The sequence below is a fragment of the Rattus norvegicus genome, chromosome X (assembly GCF_036323735.1).
Source record: "Rattus norvegicus strain BN/NHsdMcwi chromosome X, GRCr8, whole genome shotgun sequence".
Taxonomy (NCBI): domain Eukaryota; kingdom Metazoa; phylum Chordata; class Mammalia; order Rodentia; family Muridae; genus Rattus; species Rattus norvegicus.
Genome location: NC_086039.1, coordinates 101,142,925 through 101,159,502, shown reverse-complemented (window position 1 = coordinate 101,159,502; position 16,578 = coordinate 101,142,925). Strand labels below are relative to the sequence as shown.

The 16,578-nt window shown below is 37.5% G+C and overlaps 1 protein-coding gene across 6 annotated transcripts in view; it reads left to right on the top strand.

Moving 5' to 3' along the window:
• Positions 1 to 16,578, top strand: part of Pcdh19 (protocadherin 19) — a 105,776-nt gene that overhangs the window by 7,275 nt on the left and 81,923 nt on the right. For 4 of the 6 annotated variants that reach the window (XM_006257222.4, XM_006257224.4, XM_006257223.4 and 1 more), the window contains one exon: positions 283 to 610. The exons of the other annotated variants lie outside the window; for them this stretch is intronic. In XM_006257222.4, coding sequence (XP_006257284.1) covers positions 283 to 610 — 328 coding nt within the window. The remainder of the gene's footprint in view (positions 1 to 282; positions 611 to 16,578) is intronic. 6 annotated transcript variants of the gene reach the window in all.

Here is a 16,578-nt window from a genome sequence, read left to right as displayed (position 1 = left end):
ACTGACCACTCAGAATGAACAATTTCTAATTGTAATGTGAATTTTTCTTTGGGAAGGGGTGGTGGGAGGCGGGAGGTTAGTATGTTTAATATGAAAACTTCATGGCCCTCAGCTTGTTTTCGCATGCAAAAAAAGCACAGGGAGAAACACGATGATGTAATGCGCCAGAATAAGGAGCTGGAGCAGAGATGGGGTGCAACCCTCTGGGGTGCTTAATGTTTATTCATCAGTACATGGTCTGGGAAGGTGTTATCTATTCGTGCTGCCTTTTCTGTCACATAGAATCGCTGAGTACTCCTATGGGCATCAAAAGAAATCAAGTAAGAAGAAAAAAATTAGTAAGAATGACATCCGCCTTGTACCTCGGGACGTGGAGGAGACAGACAAGATGAATGTTGTCAGTTGCTCCTCCCTTACTTCGTCCCTCAACTATTTCGACTACCACCAGCAGACACTGCCCCTGGGCTGCCGTCGCTCTGAGAGCACTTTCCTGAATGTGGAGAACCAGAATACCCGCAACACCACTGCCAACCACATCTACCATCACTCCTTCAACAGCCAGGGCCCACAGCAGCCAGACCTGATCATCAATGGTGTGCCCCTGCCTGAGGTGAGTGCGGCAAAGTGGTTCTGTGAAGTCTTCCCAGGTCTCTTTCTAGAGCTGCTTGCTACACTATGGGCCATTCTGGAGGCACACCCCTGTCTAAGCCCATTTTCACACTCAGCCCTTGCTAACAGCATTTAGGGACACATAGTGATTCAACATAGAGGGCTTTTGTGGTGAAGGGTGGTGTTGCGAGTCTGAACTCAAATGGCGAGCCTTGGCATGCCTTCATAATGCCCCAACATAGTAAAGGATTCCTTCACCTGTTGCCGATACACATGCTTAAAACCCAGTGCTACCAGCTTGGAGATTAAAGCAATTTAGGGTTTCCAAGCAGTATTGAAAATGAGTGAATCCAAAAAAGAATAAAAACAGAAAAAGAAAAGAAAATGAGTTAATCCTTGTAATGTTTCAATTTCATTTTCCTCCTGTGGTTCAGAATCCTAAAGGCACTCCACCCTTTGCTTTTTTGACCTCTATCATCTGTCCTGCTGAGATGGTGACCAATAAGAATACAAGCAATAAAGTTTTAAAAGTCACATCGCTAGTTCTTAGCAATTCTGGTAATGTTTGACAGTTGAGGAGATTGAAACTGTCACTAACATGAATATTGTATGAAGTAGCCATGCATTTGAATTAACTGTTTCCCTTCAGTTTGGGTGTTTTCCTGGAGGTGGTTATGCAAAAACACAATATGACCAAATATTTGTTGGTTATTCAAATAATTTTGGAGAATAGGTTGATATACCAGTGATGGAGATGTGGTTGGGGGTAGGGGGGGGGCTGTGTAGAAGGCTATAAACAAGTCCTTAAGTAGGTTTCATTTTCCTCAAATGCTTAAGTTCCTCTTTGGTTGGAAATTTGATGTACTGGGAGACATGCTCTCCTCCTAGTTACTATGAAAGCTATTCTGTAGACTTCAAGTGGACTTCCAACAATTTTTCAGGATACTTATGTGGGCATCATCTCATTAGAAACTGACAATCAGATATCTTGATAGATTTCTCTTTGGTGGAAGATAAAACAAAGGTTTAGAGATGCCATGGAACTTGCTCAGCCTCCAGAGCAGATCCCACAGAAAGGGGGGGGGTAGAACATCTTGCTCTGTACTTCTTAAGTGTTTGAGTAGTCCTGCCTTTAGAAATGATACAGACCGATATAGCTAGGCAATCATGGGGACAGAAAAAGGACTTATATTGTTTGTTTCACTTTTGTAGGGCAAAGAATGCTTAGGACCATTTACATTGTTTCATTGTGTCTCCCAGTTCTGGGAAAATAATTCCTACTGAATTAAAAGCACGGAAAAAGAAGCACCAGCATTTTGAGTATATAAGTCTATAAACAAAGAGTTATTGAAAGTCTAGTGTTGTGTCAGGTAAATTCGGTTCTAAGTATTGATGACCCTTATTACTGCTAGGGTCTCATAAACTACTTAGAGAGATACGGTGGCCCTCTAATAGTGCAGCCATGGAGATAGAGAGGGAAGGGTTTATAGTGGAATCAAATAGATCAAGATTTTGAGTTCAGGAGTCACCTTTTACTATGGAACCCCTTCGGGTCCTCTGTTTTCTCATCTAAAACAACGAGTAATTCTATTATGGAAAGTTTCCAAGGAAAAATAAAACATTTTGAATTGCAAAGAGTGTGTGTGTGATTTATAACTGTCCCTAAAAAGGTAAAATTTTGTTTTACTTGAAAATTGGAGAATTACCATTGGTAATGAACTAGTTACTTGAGTATGTCTCTCCAGTCTCTATGACCAAAGAGGAATTTAGGCTGGTTCTATGTAAATAATAACTACACAATGGTGTAACCAGACTATCGATGTATAGTAATCTTTGAACAATGAAGTTGAAAAATGCTAACATTATGTATTCGATTGCTGCCTTGTTATTGTTCAGGGAGGTGGACAAAAGTATTGAATCCTGAAGATTTGATGACCATTTTACGATCAATTCAAGGTCCTGAGAAAAGAGAGCCATGCTGTCTATTGAATATGTGGCAGAAACAGGAGATAGTAACTGATTTCTTGGTTCACCTAATATCTTGGTGTCTTTTCTGAGTTCCTTCTAAGGGCAGGAAACAAAGAATTTCAGGAAGCTAGTCTCAGTTCTGATGCTTTCCCTGCCTTTTAAAGCCAGATCAACCTCTAAACAGGTGGTTTTCATTGTGGGATGCTAAATGTTACTATTTCATGCTGTGGAATTCCTAGAATAATTATGTTCTGATATATTTCTTACCTTTATAATTTTCCCATTAATAAACTAATCCATCCAAGGAACAATTCACTTATGAAGCAATTATAATACAGAATGATTCATGCTATGATGTAGTAAGTAGATGAGTCTATGGAAATTTCTCTAAATCATGTTCTGACATTGAAATTATCCTTTATATTAGTTCATGAAACCATTTCTATTCGTTATTTAACTCAACCCACTAGCATTTATTGCATGTATAGAATGTGTCAGATATTGCATCTGCTGTTTGCTAGTGATGCAAAGATAAAACTCTTGATCTTTGACAGCAGAGAGCTTAAAAGAAAAAGACAACGCAGTTTTAATTTTGGATGGTGTCCCTTTCCTAAGCATATGATGTGTGACATTCTTACTCTTCAGATCGGGACCATTAGATTCTTCTGCTGTGTTACCTTTTATGACACACACTCTTTATTATTTGAACAGCGATAAAGCTTATTTGAAATAGCAATTAGACAAGACTCAGAACTACCATGCTTGCCCCTTGCTGCTTCCAACTCCACTTCACTTTGAAATGGATCAACACTGTATTAAATCAAATTGCTAAGTACTTTTATAATGCTCAATTCCCCAGCTATGTAGCAGGTAGCTTGCAGATTTCAAATATGTGGAAGAGGAAAGAAGCTCCTGCTTTCAGAGTGTTCACAGTCTAGCTGGCAAGCCAGGATCTTTCCAAGGATTCAACTGCTGAGGAGGAAATAAAAAGATAGTGTTAATCACCTGTTCCTTTGTATGCTACTTAGTATTTCTCCTTCCAAGGCAACCGGGATATCATTTTTATGCAAATTTGCTGCTGAGCTATCAAAGCTTGGTGCTGAATTGAATAAAGGTGGCTTTTGTTTAGGTGCTGTGGCTCAAACCGAGAGCTCCGTGCATGTTAGTCAAGTGCTCTACCACTAATTACCCTTATCCTTGAGGATGACTTTTCTTTTTTGAATCTGTAAACCTAGTTACCTTTGAATGTTGTCAGGTATAAGAACCTGGGAACATGGCTTTGAATGTGGTTAGGTGGGGTTAGGTAAAGGGAGTGGAGCATTGGTCTAGAAAATTGGAATTTCTTGTGCTGCAGAGATAGTCTCCCATAGAGCCAGAAATGAGTATTTTCCTGTCCTCTGCTCTGGCTTGTCATGTCAGCCACAGCAATTTGAAGATTTTTGTATACGAATGTGAGGAGGTAAAATGGAAGGCGTCTTTACTGTTTGCACAAGGCCTTTGTAGAATTAGTGATGTCCTGTACCTTTTAAATATTTTAACTTCAAAGGTGAGGTTCACATTCGTTGGCATCCTAGTTTATATAGCTTAGAGAGTTTATTTGTAAATGAGATTGTGTGTGTGTGTGTGTGTGTGTGTGTGTGTACGTGAAAGAGAGACAGAGATACACACAAAGACAGAGAGATACACACAGAGACAGAGAGATACACACAGAGACAGAGAGATACACACAGACAGAGACAGAGAGATACACACAGAGACAGAGAGACAGACAGATACACACAGAGACAGAGAGATACACACAGAGACAGAGAGACAGAGAGATACACACAGAGACAGAGAGACAGACAGATACACACAGAGACAGAGAGACAGACAGATACACACAGAGACAGAGAGACAGAGAGATACACACAGAGACAGAGAGATACACACAGAGACAGAGAGACAGAGAGATACACATAGAGACAGAGAGACAGAGAGATACACACAGAGACAGAGAGACAGAGAGATACACACAGAGACAGAGAGACAGAGAGATATACACAGAGACAGACAGATACACACAGAGACAGAGAGACAGAGAGAACAGAAAAGAAAGGAAGGAAGTTGAAAAGAAGAAATATATTAGGTTTTTTGTAGCTTGCTAATATTTTTCTAAAAATATCTGAACTTTTTCTGAGACTCTCTTAGTGTGACATGTTTTTTATTTCTTTTGATAGTATGTAAATGGAAGCATGAATAGTGGGTGCTTCTGGGTGCTAAAAATGTTATTCATTTGTACATTATTATTATTTATGGCCTTTTTGCTCAGTAGGGGCTCTGGTCATTAGAAGGAGCAAATAGAACTCATGTTTCTCCTATGAAGAATTGAGATTTGGGTAAAGTCTGTCTCTTTTTCACATTCAGGATGGGTGAATGGTCCAAAAACACTTAATGTTTTGTGAGATATTTTCAAGTTTTAGTTTCAGATGCTGAATGATTTAAGGTTGACAACAATTCTGCATGAGGGATAATAGGCAGAAACTTCCAGAATGTCTATATGGATGCAAGGGATTTCCGTTTTGGCTTACCCTCAATCTTGAATTCTCTTTCTTTCTTTCTTTCTTTCTTCCTTCCTTCCTTTCTTTCTTCCTTCCTTCCTTTCTTTCTTTCTTTCTTTCTTTCTTTCTTTCTTTCTTTCTTTCTTTCTTCTTTTTTGTTTACTTGAAGCCATTTGCTGACAAACTATAGCATCTTTGATGTGAAACATCAGGGTGTGTGTGTGTGTATGTGTGTGTGTGTGTGTGTGTGTGTGTGTGTGTGTGTGTGCACGCTCAGGGGTTTTCTTGCTTTACTCCAGTTGTTTGTGAAACGGATTTTTAAGTAGTAACATAACAGAGAAAGAATCTTCAGAACAAGGATATTTGTGCAGTAAGCATAAAGAATGCTTCCTACAAAATGTTGTAGTTGTAGTTGTCCTACAAAATGTCTGAATACATGTTTGTGTTATGGCAAATACACAGTACCACTTGCAGTTTTAGATCACTAAATTCTAAATTTACATCACTAATTCTAAAACCAACAAACATTTCCTTCAGTGAACTTAGCTTTAAAAAAGTTTCCTTGTTATTATGGGAACTTGGACTCACTCAAGTTATATCTATAAAGGTCAAAAGAAATCCTGAGGCAGTAGAAAACCATGCATTCTGGTACCACCTTTGGCTTTCTTCAAAGCTCAAGGGCTCTACTTCTACTAGTGGATATTCTTGGGCTACCCATTGCCTGCTGTATGTTTACTGGGCCCGTTTGTTTCAAGTCTAGCTGAGGTAGGGTGTCTCCCAGCGGGCGTCAGCTAGCAAGATGTGTTCCAGAATAAACTATTCCTCTGTCGTTTCCATGCAACTGCTGCAGAACTGAGTTAGTTTACATTAGTATTTGCTAATTTATTATTATCATTCCTTATTGGCAATTAACTGGTTACCTGAGAGATCATCTCTCTCCCTGTACACCTTCACTGAAGTTGAGCTTAGCCAGAGTGCTTGCTAATGATCCTGAGATTTTTCTCCCCGGGGAACTGGAGGCAGGACACTTTCCAGAGAAAGCTCTGGGGCTTTGGAATGCCTCTTATCACAGGACCTTTGTGGTCCAATCTGCTTTTCTTTTGTTAGTCAGACTTACAGAGTGAAAGGGCCATCCCCTTTCCTCCCTAAACTTGCCCTGCTCTACTGCTGAATCCACATACTGGGCCCAGCGGTTGAAATTTGTAGCAGATAGCTTACTAGGAGGAGTTAGAGGAATGAAAAAAAGATGGAGTTACCTCCTGGCAAAAAATAGAGTCTTTTATTTATGATCCTGCAGTAGACCTGAGGTACCTGCTTGGACTTTCAGATGTTGACACTTTTGCTTAAGAGTCTTACTTTCCTCGGCTTAGGGGAGACCAGGCTTGGTTGGATAGTGTCTCAGATGTGGATAAATAAAAGCATCTGTATAAGAGTTCTGTGTCTGAGAGGTGGGAGGCTGGTGCTGGAGCAGTCATTTCTCCCCACTGAGAGGAGGCTGGATATCTTGATGTGTGACTGGCTGGCCTTTAATGTGTGCTTCATTTACTTCAAACAATTGAGAGGTTTGAAGTGAAAGTCCCAGCGCGTCAGTTGTTTGTAGAGGGAAATGCTCTTCAAGTTTCATTTCCTGTTGAGTATGAGGAGTGATTTTTGTGTGGGCTGCGTAGTGGGGTCACCAGCTTCCAGTTTACTAATGCCTGCCTGTGTCCCCCAGAGGAATGATGAACAACAGGCTTGTCAGTGACTTCCCATGAAGAAGCTTGTTTTGGCCTTCATTTAGTGTTTTGCTTAAAACATTGGCTGTGACCACAAAGCACCATAGAATTCTTGAAATAGTTCTTAGAAGGGACTCTATGTTCATGAAAATGTGGTTATAGAAAAGCAAATGTCCTAGAGTTGGTGGGCAGCTGTGTCATCACGGCTCCAGGAAGCCTGATGGAGAAGAGTCCCAAATTTAAGCCCAGCCTGGGCCAGAGTGGGAATTAAAGACCACCCTAAACAACTTACTGGACCCTGAGACCAAAAGAAAAAGTAAAACAGAGGGTCTGAGTATGTAGTCCAGGGGCATACTTGATCCTTTCTTCAATGCACAGTATCTCCTACCCCAAAGTAAATCATTTGCCCACGTTCAGACATTTGTGGCCAAAGTATACCCCAGGCAGCATTCTCCCTCAGAATAGAAAACCGTCAGTCCTCTCCTGGAGTATAGAGGGATGAACCTTTGTTGGTTGGGGCATTCCTGAAAAGCTGATAGTCTGTGACTGTTTGTTTTGCAAATAAGACCCTTTGTTAGTTAACTGTGGTGGCCTTCTGTATTTAAAGAAACCTAGGGTGGATTCCTTCTTAAGGAAAGGATCCTAACCAAATATGAACGATCACCTCTTAAATGATTTCCTTTGGAAGTCGGGAGTTTTACATATTTTGCTTGTTTAAAGCAGGGCTCCTTTCCCCGGAAAGATTTACAAAAGCATTGAAAGCTGATGTAAATTCCTTGTTCCCTTGGAAGGTAGCTCAGATTCTCACAGGCTAATTTCTGGTTGATTTTCTCTTAGTTAAAAATCCAATTGTGTAAGAGTTAAAATATATAGCATGCAGACCAGACAGATACATGTCATTTCAATTTAACAAATGTTAATACTTATTTGCTACATACAGATCTAAAACACTAAAATACAAATGGATAACTTCCCCAATTCAGCCCTACTTTTCCCCTCCCGCTACACACACTCTTCCTAAGCCTATGGCACAAAACTGCCAGGAATGTTTTTAGTTTTTTCTACTGTCTCTTCTAGAGTTCAACCCCCCCCCCCCCACCTTTTGATGTAGGATGTAAAACTCCTCTGCTCAATGGGGATTTCCTGGATTGGGTACAGCCTAGAACTTACTTTGAAAGGTGAAAGGATTCCTCCATAATTTTTGTTTAAATTGAGTATTTGGGAAGGAAGAGAATGGATTTTCAGATAAAAGAAGACTGGCAGACTGACAAACAAGTGTTAGGAGCAGCCACTGTGAGACTTGAGACTTAGATAAGAAGTTTGGTGTCAGGCCTGTGTGCTTCATGAGCCTGGCATTAGTGGACTAGGCCAGAGTTTCTTACTGTCAGATGCTTAAGCACTGTCTTCATGTGCATAGTCTTCTGATGCTCCATTAAGCCTCTGAGTGCCAGGGTGGCCAGTTTTCAGCTTCTCCCACTGGGCCCCATCTGGCCCTTGTTCTGTGGCAAGCTGCTCTCCTTCAGCACCACCAGTAACTGGCCTTGGCGGCCTCACATTTCTAGATTATTTGCTCCTAAATCTGATTTCCAGAGCATGAAGGGCACCTCTTCTCGAATTGTAGTTTGTTCTTCTGGACAAAATGGATTCCCTACGTAAGCTGGTAGGGGGAAATTTTTAATAGAAATGTTAGATCTCTCTCTCTCTCTCTCTCTCTCTCTCTCTCTCTCTCTCTGTGTGTGTGTGTGTGTGTGTGTGTGTGTGCGTGTGCACAGGTGTGTGCAGTAGGATGTTAAGAGACACATCTATGATTTTTAGATCATCAGAGCCTCCATCATTCTCTTACACTCTGCTAGTTGCCTATGTGAGAAAGTTAATACTATTGTCCTGATGGGAGGCCAAGGGTAGACCTTTCCTGGATGACTTTTAATCCAGAATTCTGAGTGAGAAGCTGTCAAATAATCACTGTTGCGTGCGAGTGCGAAGCTCAGCTAAAGTGTATCCTAGAGTGACTGTGTTTAATTCTTTGGAAGTTATTTCCCGAGGACTGTTTTTCATTTTTTCTTTTTTGAGTTTGTCTTTGTTTAAAACCTTCCTCTCCCACACTAATTCCCATGGTTTGATTTGAAGAAGTCTGACTGCTTTAGATTGCCAATATGCATAGGTAATTTGCTATAAAACCATTTCTGAGGAGGATGCGTGAGTATAGGGAGACTGCCTGTAGTCAGGGGGATTGGTTTAACCCTTGAGCAATTTTTTAATAAGTAAAAATCTCTGTGCTATAACATTAATATTTGAAATTTGACACCTGGGAGAGCAGTGGATGCATTTGGCTACAGGAAATGCTTAATGACTTATTGGAAGACTCAACTCCTTCTTGGTGTTGCCAGTCACAGAGACAGTGATGGCATGGGCACACTGTACTCAATAAGACTGGCACTGACTGTCATTTTGCTTTACTGATCATGTCTTCAATCAGAGCTTTTTCATTTTCTCAAGGATAGATTTTTCAAGTGACAGAGTATGTTGATGGTCACGTTGGTTCCTAAGAGTTTAGGAACGAGAACATGTTGACATCAGTATTAAATAATGATGTTTCCCTTTCATAGTGGGATTTTACCTGGATTTTTTTTTTAAGTTTCAAAACAATTTCAAGTAGCTACTGTGTTTTTAGAAACAAATATCAAATTCTACAGAAGAAACACCAGTTTTCTTCATGGCTTGAGAGCTTGCTATTAGGATGTGTGTTCTTATAACCCTAGATCACTCTTTTTAATTTCACCTTTACTGCTAATTCTTCAAAAATGGAAAAAGGGTGTGTAATATGAAGTGGAAATAAAATGAAATTGCTTTTTCACAAACTATGCTTTGTGTGGTGACATGCTAGAGACAAGTGGTTAGAAGCTGGGACGCCATCATGGCTGTGACATTGGGAGTTCTTGCTTGGCACTTACATCTGATCATCAGGTACCCGTAAGAAGAGATGGTAGTAAGTGGAGAAAAATCTGGAGCTGCAAGATTTGTGACTATATACACTCTTATAGTTGGGGGACCTGATAAAAATGTATTGGAAACATTTTGCCCTCCTAACTCTGTGAGCCTGGAAAACTCCATCAGTATAGTTCTTTCTAGAATGTGACTGACCCCGAGTCAACTGCATCCCCAAAGATGACGATGTAGCCATCGACAGTCCTGTAATAGGGACTAGTTTCACTAGTAAAACAGGTGAAACAAAATTCAAATCCTCAGAAAAAGGACTTTTGCTTTTTTGAAACTTGTTATTAGTAAGGAATTAAGAATCTAAGATATGAAGAATTTTGAAGAATTCAAACAAATACCAACTTAAAACAAACCAGAAACAATAGGAAAAGGGACTGGATTCATAAATCTCCAGTCTCTCAGATGCCTCATCTCAGGAGCAGTTGCATGGACTTCTACAGCAATGGTTTGAAGAGCTTATAAAGCTGATTGCAGTAAGGTTTGAGTCTATAGATGTCAATATTAATTTTGTTGGTTGTATTGAGTGCAAGAGCTATGCCAGTGACAGGGTAGGGGTAACTTCGTAGCATTTAAATGAAGATAGCATATTCTATATAATCATTGGTGGAATATATCATTTGAGTATATGTTTCAGTCCAATTCCAGTTCTTCCATAAAGGCAGCAATGAGGGTTCCCATCTTCTTTTACTTAGCATGTACTTGTTCTAGGGATAGTCTTGCCTGACTAAATAGGACTTGGCAGAGAAGACAGATTCATGTATCTCTAAATTCTGTTGATGATTATCACCCTACCTAAAAATTTATAAGCTGGAAGTTAGCGAGCTTTTCTTTTAAAGCCAGCTATTCTTGAGAAAGGTTTTTGTGTATATTGACAAAGTATCTAACTTTTTATACCATCAAAAGCAAACAGTATAGAAATAAGCAGCCTTTTATTCCACTCTAAGGTCAATCTAATCAAATTATGCCACTTCTAATACAATTGTTTGAAGTTTCCACTTGGGAAGTTTTCTCATTTTAATACCTTGCAGCTGAGATAAATATTTTAGTTACAATGCACGTTTAACAATATGTCTCACCGATTGTCATTCTTCGTGGGATTCATTGGCACGACAGGCAGTTTGGCTTTGCTCATTTTGTTGTTTGGTATAGATTATCAGCAAAGAGCCAGAATTCAATAAAAATGTATTTTTGTGGTGTTATTTTTAATTTCAGTCCCTAGGAGGAGGCTAACTTGGACTTGCAAAATCAATACGGGGCATTTAGGGTTTTACTTGAGAGCCAAAATATGAGGTAGATTTTCTTGCAAACTGGATATTATTCCAGAATTATTAAAACCAATACATGTTGGAGGCTTGTAGATTGCATTCAGCAGGATTTGGGCATTGTTTGCAGTAAGACAATCTCTTTCTTTTAGAGAGTCAGTGACTACTTCAGGGGTTAGGGAAGTCAGTGGATACCAATTTGAGAAGTGGTGTTCTACTGAAAACCTCTGAAGAATCATTTTTAGTAGTTTTGAGAGACAGGCTAGTTGTATATCATTCCTTTTTCACAGTGTCAGCTGTTTATTGACTGTTTTCTGCTCCTGATCAGTTTAGCTCTTTGGTGGTTAAAGATCCCTGCTTTTACAGGACATTCACTGACATAAAACCTGCTCTGCGATGATGATTGGCTTGTACAGCTTAGTGAGTGGAAGTACTGTTTAGTAGTCAAGAGTTTTTTTTTAATTGTCTTGAAATTATGTATTCACTCATCAGCCACTAAATATTTGCAGTTTTCCTTACCATTCTTCTACTCAACTTGGAGAAATAGAGACAAAGGAAAGGAAGTGCTTACCCTCCTAGCTTAGATGATCAGACGCTACTAGATGGTGCTATGTAGTTGGTTGACAATGAGAAAAATATTTTTAAGAACACAAATGTTGAAAAAAGATTTTATATTTATATAGCAATTAAGTAAAATATATTCATTCAGTTTGCTTTAGAGTTTTATTGGAGCTGTTTGGTAAATGGAAATTTTACACATGTAAGGTTCAGAAGTTGGTATTTTGGTGTCTATATACACTGTGAAATGATTTCCATAATCAATCTAATTAATGTATCCACCATCTTATATGTCTCTTTAAAAATAACGAGAACAATTAAATCTTAACCTCATGGCAAATGTCGAGTACAATGAAGCGTTGTCAGCTATAGTGACTCTTCTGCATATCAGACACTTAGAGAACATTTTTATAGACAAAATTTGGTACTGTTTGGTCAGTTTCTTCCTACTTTTGAGAATCCCAATCTCAAGCAACTACCATTCTGATTTGCATCTATGGATTAAAAGTTCTATATTTTATTAATTCATTAATTCTTCAAATATTTGTAGAATGCATTATACACTCTAGTCACTACTCAAAGCACTAGAGCTATAAAAGTGAGCAAAAGACATTTCTAGCTCCCACTGAATTTATATTTTATGAGTGGAAGGAAACAAATAAACAAATAAATAATAGAATAAATAAATACAATTTCAAAGGTGGTGTGTAAATATAAGAACGTGTAAGTCATATGTGTTATACCAAGAAGCAGAACTATTTTTAGGAAGGTCAGGGAAGCTATCTCAGATAAAGGGACATTGCAAAATACCCTTATATAAAAATAACTTACAAATCAATAGAAAGGCAAACATTAAGATATAAATGTAAGATGGACACAAATAGGGAATTCATAGAGAATCTATAAGAATGCAATAGATGTGAAAATATTTCAGTTTTAACAATCAGATAATAGGTATGGCATATGAAAATATTTCAGTTAATCAGGTAATAGAAATGGAATGACACTATTAATTTTTAATTGCAAAAATGATGCATGTTCATTACTTAAGAGATCAAACAATACAGAAGTGTATAAAATATAAGCTAAAGTCTCCACAACTGTATCTTTACCAACTTATCACCTTAAACAGTCACAGACAGTAATTTGATGAGCATGATTTCAGATTTTACTCATTACATTAACAAGGTTTATAGAGCAACAATACTCAGGGGTGCTAAGGGTGTGGTAGGATATATCGCTACATAGAGTAGAATCAGTGAAATTCATGACTTTCTGTAATGTCTATTTTGGCAATGCACATTAATAGCCCTATAATACCTATTTTTACTTTTGGAATTTATCATAAGGACAGAAATTTTAGATTTGCATCGTAACCTGTGGGGTTACAGTGTTAATCTCAGTATAACTTATGGACCTAAGACATTGGGAATATCTAAGTATCATCTGATGACTAATTAAATGTGTACACATATGTTAGAATAATGTGAGGATGCAAAATAGTTTTCTGAAGAATATTTAGTGATAGAGGAAAATGTTCATGATGTATATTAACTGGAAAGAAATAGAATAAAAAGAGAACAGCACATACACATTGGTTCCATTTGTTTTAAAGCTGAGATTGAGATTGAGAGAGAAAACCAAGGGGCATTATCACACATTATAATTTATCTGAATATACAGGTGTATATTGTAGGATACAAGAAATCACACACACACACACACACACACACACACACACTTCTGATTTTCCAAATTTTCTACATTTATTTGAATATGGAAAAAATGGAAAATTTGGGGAAAAAGCCAATTACTTGAAAACATAACTGCTAGACTGTACAGTGAGTATAAAGGACCAAAGAGATGACATAGACAGATTGCATAAGTTATTTTGAGGAGGCCTAGAACAAATACATTTCTTATTTTCATTTTCAATTAAATTTTGGCAGTTTTCCTCTTCTATTTCTTGTCTTGGAGGTTTTTCTAATTAATAACAGGCGTGAAGGATTACATTGAGAACTAATGCTTTCCTTTAATGTTCACCTTTAAAATGTGAAAACTAGTTGGGAAAATAGTGTTCTCCTTCTTCATCTGTATATTCTTGTAAAAGTAGACTGCTCCCATCAGCTTTAGACATCTTTAAAGCTTTAAAAGCTTTAAGTCTTATTTTTAGGATGAGGAGCTTTAAAATAGTAACTGCTAACTGCAACCTGTACAAATTGTTAATACATAGATTTTGCGCTTTAGGCAAAGTGTTTGTCGGCAATCCTTTTAGTACTAAGTGGACAGTTTGTGGAATGTACATATATATTGTATTCTGTATTGTTTGATTTCATGCCCCCGCTTCTTACTTCTGAGGCATATATATTACTTTGGCATAACTTGGTAGCCCAACATTTTCATACACAAAAGAGGGCGTTATTTAATTGGTGATCATTGAAGTTGGTGAAAATTAAGAATTCAATTAGTTTTCAGTAAGGTAAAATGGGTTCAACCCTTTTAAGAAAGGTATTATCATGGTTTGAGCGGTTCTCTAACTAGCAGTGCAGTTTTGAACACCAGAAATTCAAAATATGGCTTCCCTTTGAAGGCTTGTTTTGTTTTCTCACATGGCAAGCACTGCATCTAAATGTAAACTGTTTCCATGGATCTCTATAGATGAACATCAAAATGTACAGATAGTGTGAAAAAAATTCTCATGGAACAAGGAGACCCAAATCCAGATCCTGCACCCATTACATCATAGCTAGGAGAGAAGCCTGCAAGGCATCACCCTGATTATGAATGAAGTATTCCCCCCCCTTTTTTTTTTACTGGAAAACACCTGCAGCCTAAAGCTGTAGGCTGCCCATTAATAAGTGGGGACTGCAGCCTTCATTAGGACTGCATTTCTTTTATGTGTGTCCATTTAAGTAAATGACTTTAGATTTGAATTTTAATTTGTCCTTGTTATGACAAGATGCATTTTATAGAAATAGTGATCTATTATTGCATGTTCAGATGTGATAGCACAGAAGGGACTATAAATTGAAGGCGAACCTTTCCCTGTTTTTAAGTTTCTTAATGTAAAATTATTCTTCATTGGAAGAAATATTGAGAATGTTTAAAATTGTTTCTTAAAGATTCTCTTAACGAAAAGATGAACATTTTTTTTTCTTTGTGATGAGGTGATGAAAGATTTTTGGATTAGAAGAAGAGAATTTCCAGGAAATTAAAATATTTAATTGCTTTTAAGCCTGGATTTGGAAGAATTTAATATAGCAAAGCAGCAGCTAAAACCTGTAATATTATGTAAATTAGTATCGCCACTAAAGTCAATATAAAACTCTAGACGGTGATGTCAAAAAGTAGGAGGATTTTATTCATTTAGATTATATTTACACTTGTTACTTCCATGTTAATAACTATATAATGTTGATGAAGTCTCACTTCTAAATTTGTTTTGGTTCCTGGATAGGTCACAAGGTTTTGCTATGCCATCATCTATCTGCCATCCTCCATGGCTGCTGTTACCCAAGGACAGATGTGATTACATGTTCTATCTGAGAGATTTTTGTTCACTAGTGCTGACATAAGGGAGAGGGAAGCATGCAAGATATTATGAATACACAAGAGCCTCTTTCAACAAATGATGATTTTAATGTGTTGACATCTTTGAAGACACATCTGTTAATATCATGAGGGAGGGAATACATTATAGTTTCTAGTTTTTACTTAATTATTAAGGAATATGTTGCTCTCTTGGGGGAAGTGGGTTAGATCAGAGTGTCTTTTATGATTGTTTTTATTGGTTACTCAGTATGAAATCAATTCATGTCAATTGTGAAATAAAATGAAAAATTCAGTACTATTTGATGGCCTTTTTAAGTCATCTATACCTCTGCTATTCCAGAGTAGCCACATTTCTACACTCTGTTCAATTCCTGAGAAAAAACAGCAAATGTTTATTTAATTAATAAGAAAACTTTAGTGGTCTTAATGTTCACATTGATTCCTTTTACCATTAGCTTTGACTATGAACTCTTTTTGGAGGGTAGACTGTATTTACTTACCAAATTTTTACATCAAATCATTAAACATCTATTGAGAACATTAAATATTTCTGTTGAGAAATCATCTTATATAGAGTTGTAAATTTTTTAAAATACACATATGGTTTTTAAAAATGCAGATTACGAGACTAGGAGAAAGTTACTTTGCTGAGATATGGAAACCAAGAGTTCTTACTCATCATTTTCAAAAGGACGAAGCACAAGTGTGAGTTCTGTAGTGCGCATTATATATACTTTTGTATTTAACTAGAGAATCTATGTCAATAGATTTTATAGCTGCTGAATTTAATTCTTATGATTCATATGTAGGATTTGCTTTTATTCAGTCTCTAACATTTAAACTTGAGGAGATTAGCTTTTTAAAAATTGGTATTATATGAATAAAACCAGGATAAAAATCCTTATACCTAAATCATGTTTCACACTGTAGTTGTTTCCTTAGACTAAATTCCATAGAAGAGAAGTTGTTTTGATGTGAAAGTTTAAAGAGTTACAGTTATTCCCCAAGAAATGTCTATGATCTGATTTTATTGTAGTCATAAAGCATTATTACTAACTTTATTTTTCAGTGTTGGGGATCAAACCCAGAGCATAGGGCGTGATAAGCAAACATTCGAGCACACATCTACACACCCCCTAGTCACATCACTATATTTCAAGTAGTAGTGTCAGTATGGAGAGCTGGGAAATAGGCAGCTTTACAAATTCTTGGTGGGAGTTAAATTAGTATGATTTCCAGTGGAAAGAAATTTGTCAATCTCACTCAAAATTGCAAACATATGTACCCTTTAACATACAGATTTTATGTTTAGAGAACTCATTAGACAAACATGCTTGACCATGTGCAGCATAATATGTACATGATTTATAATATATG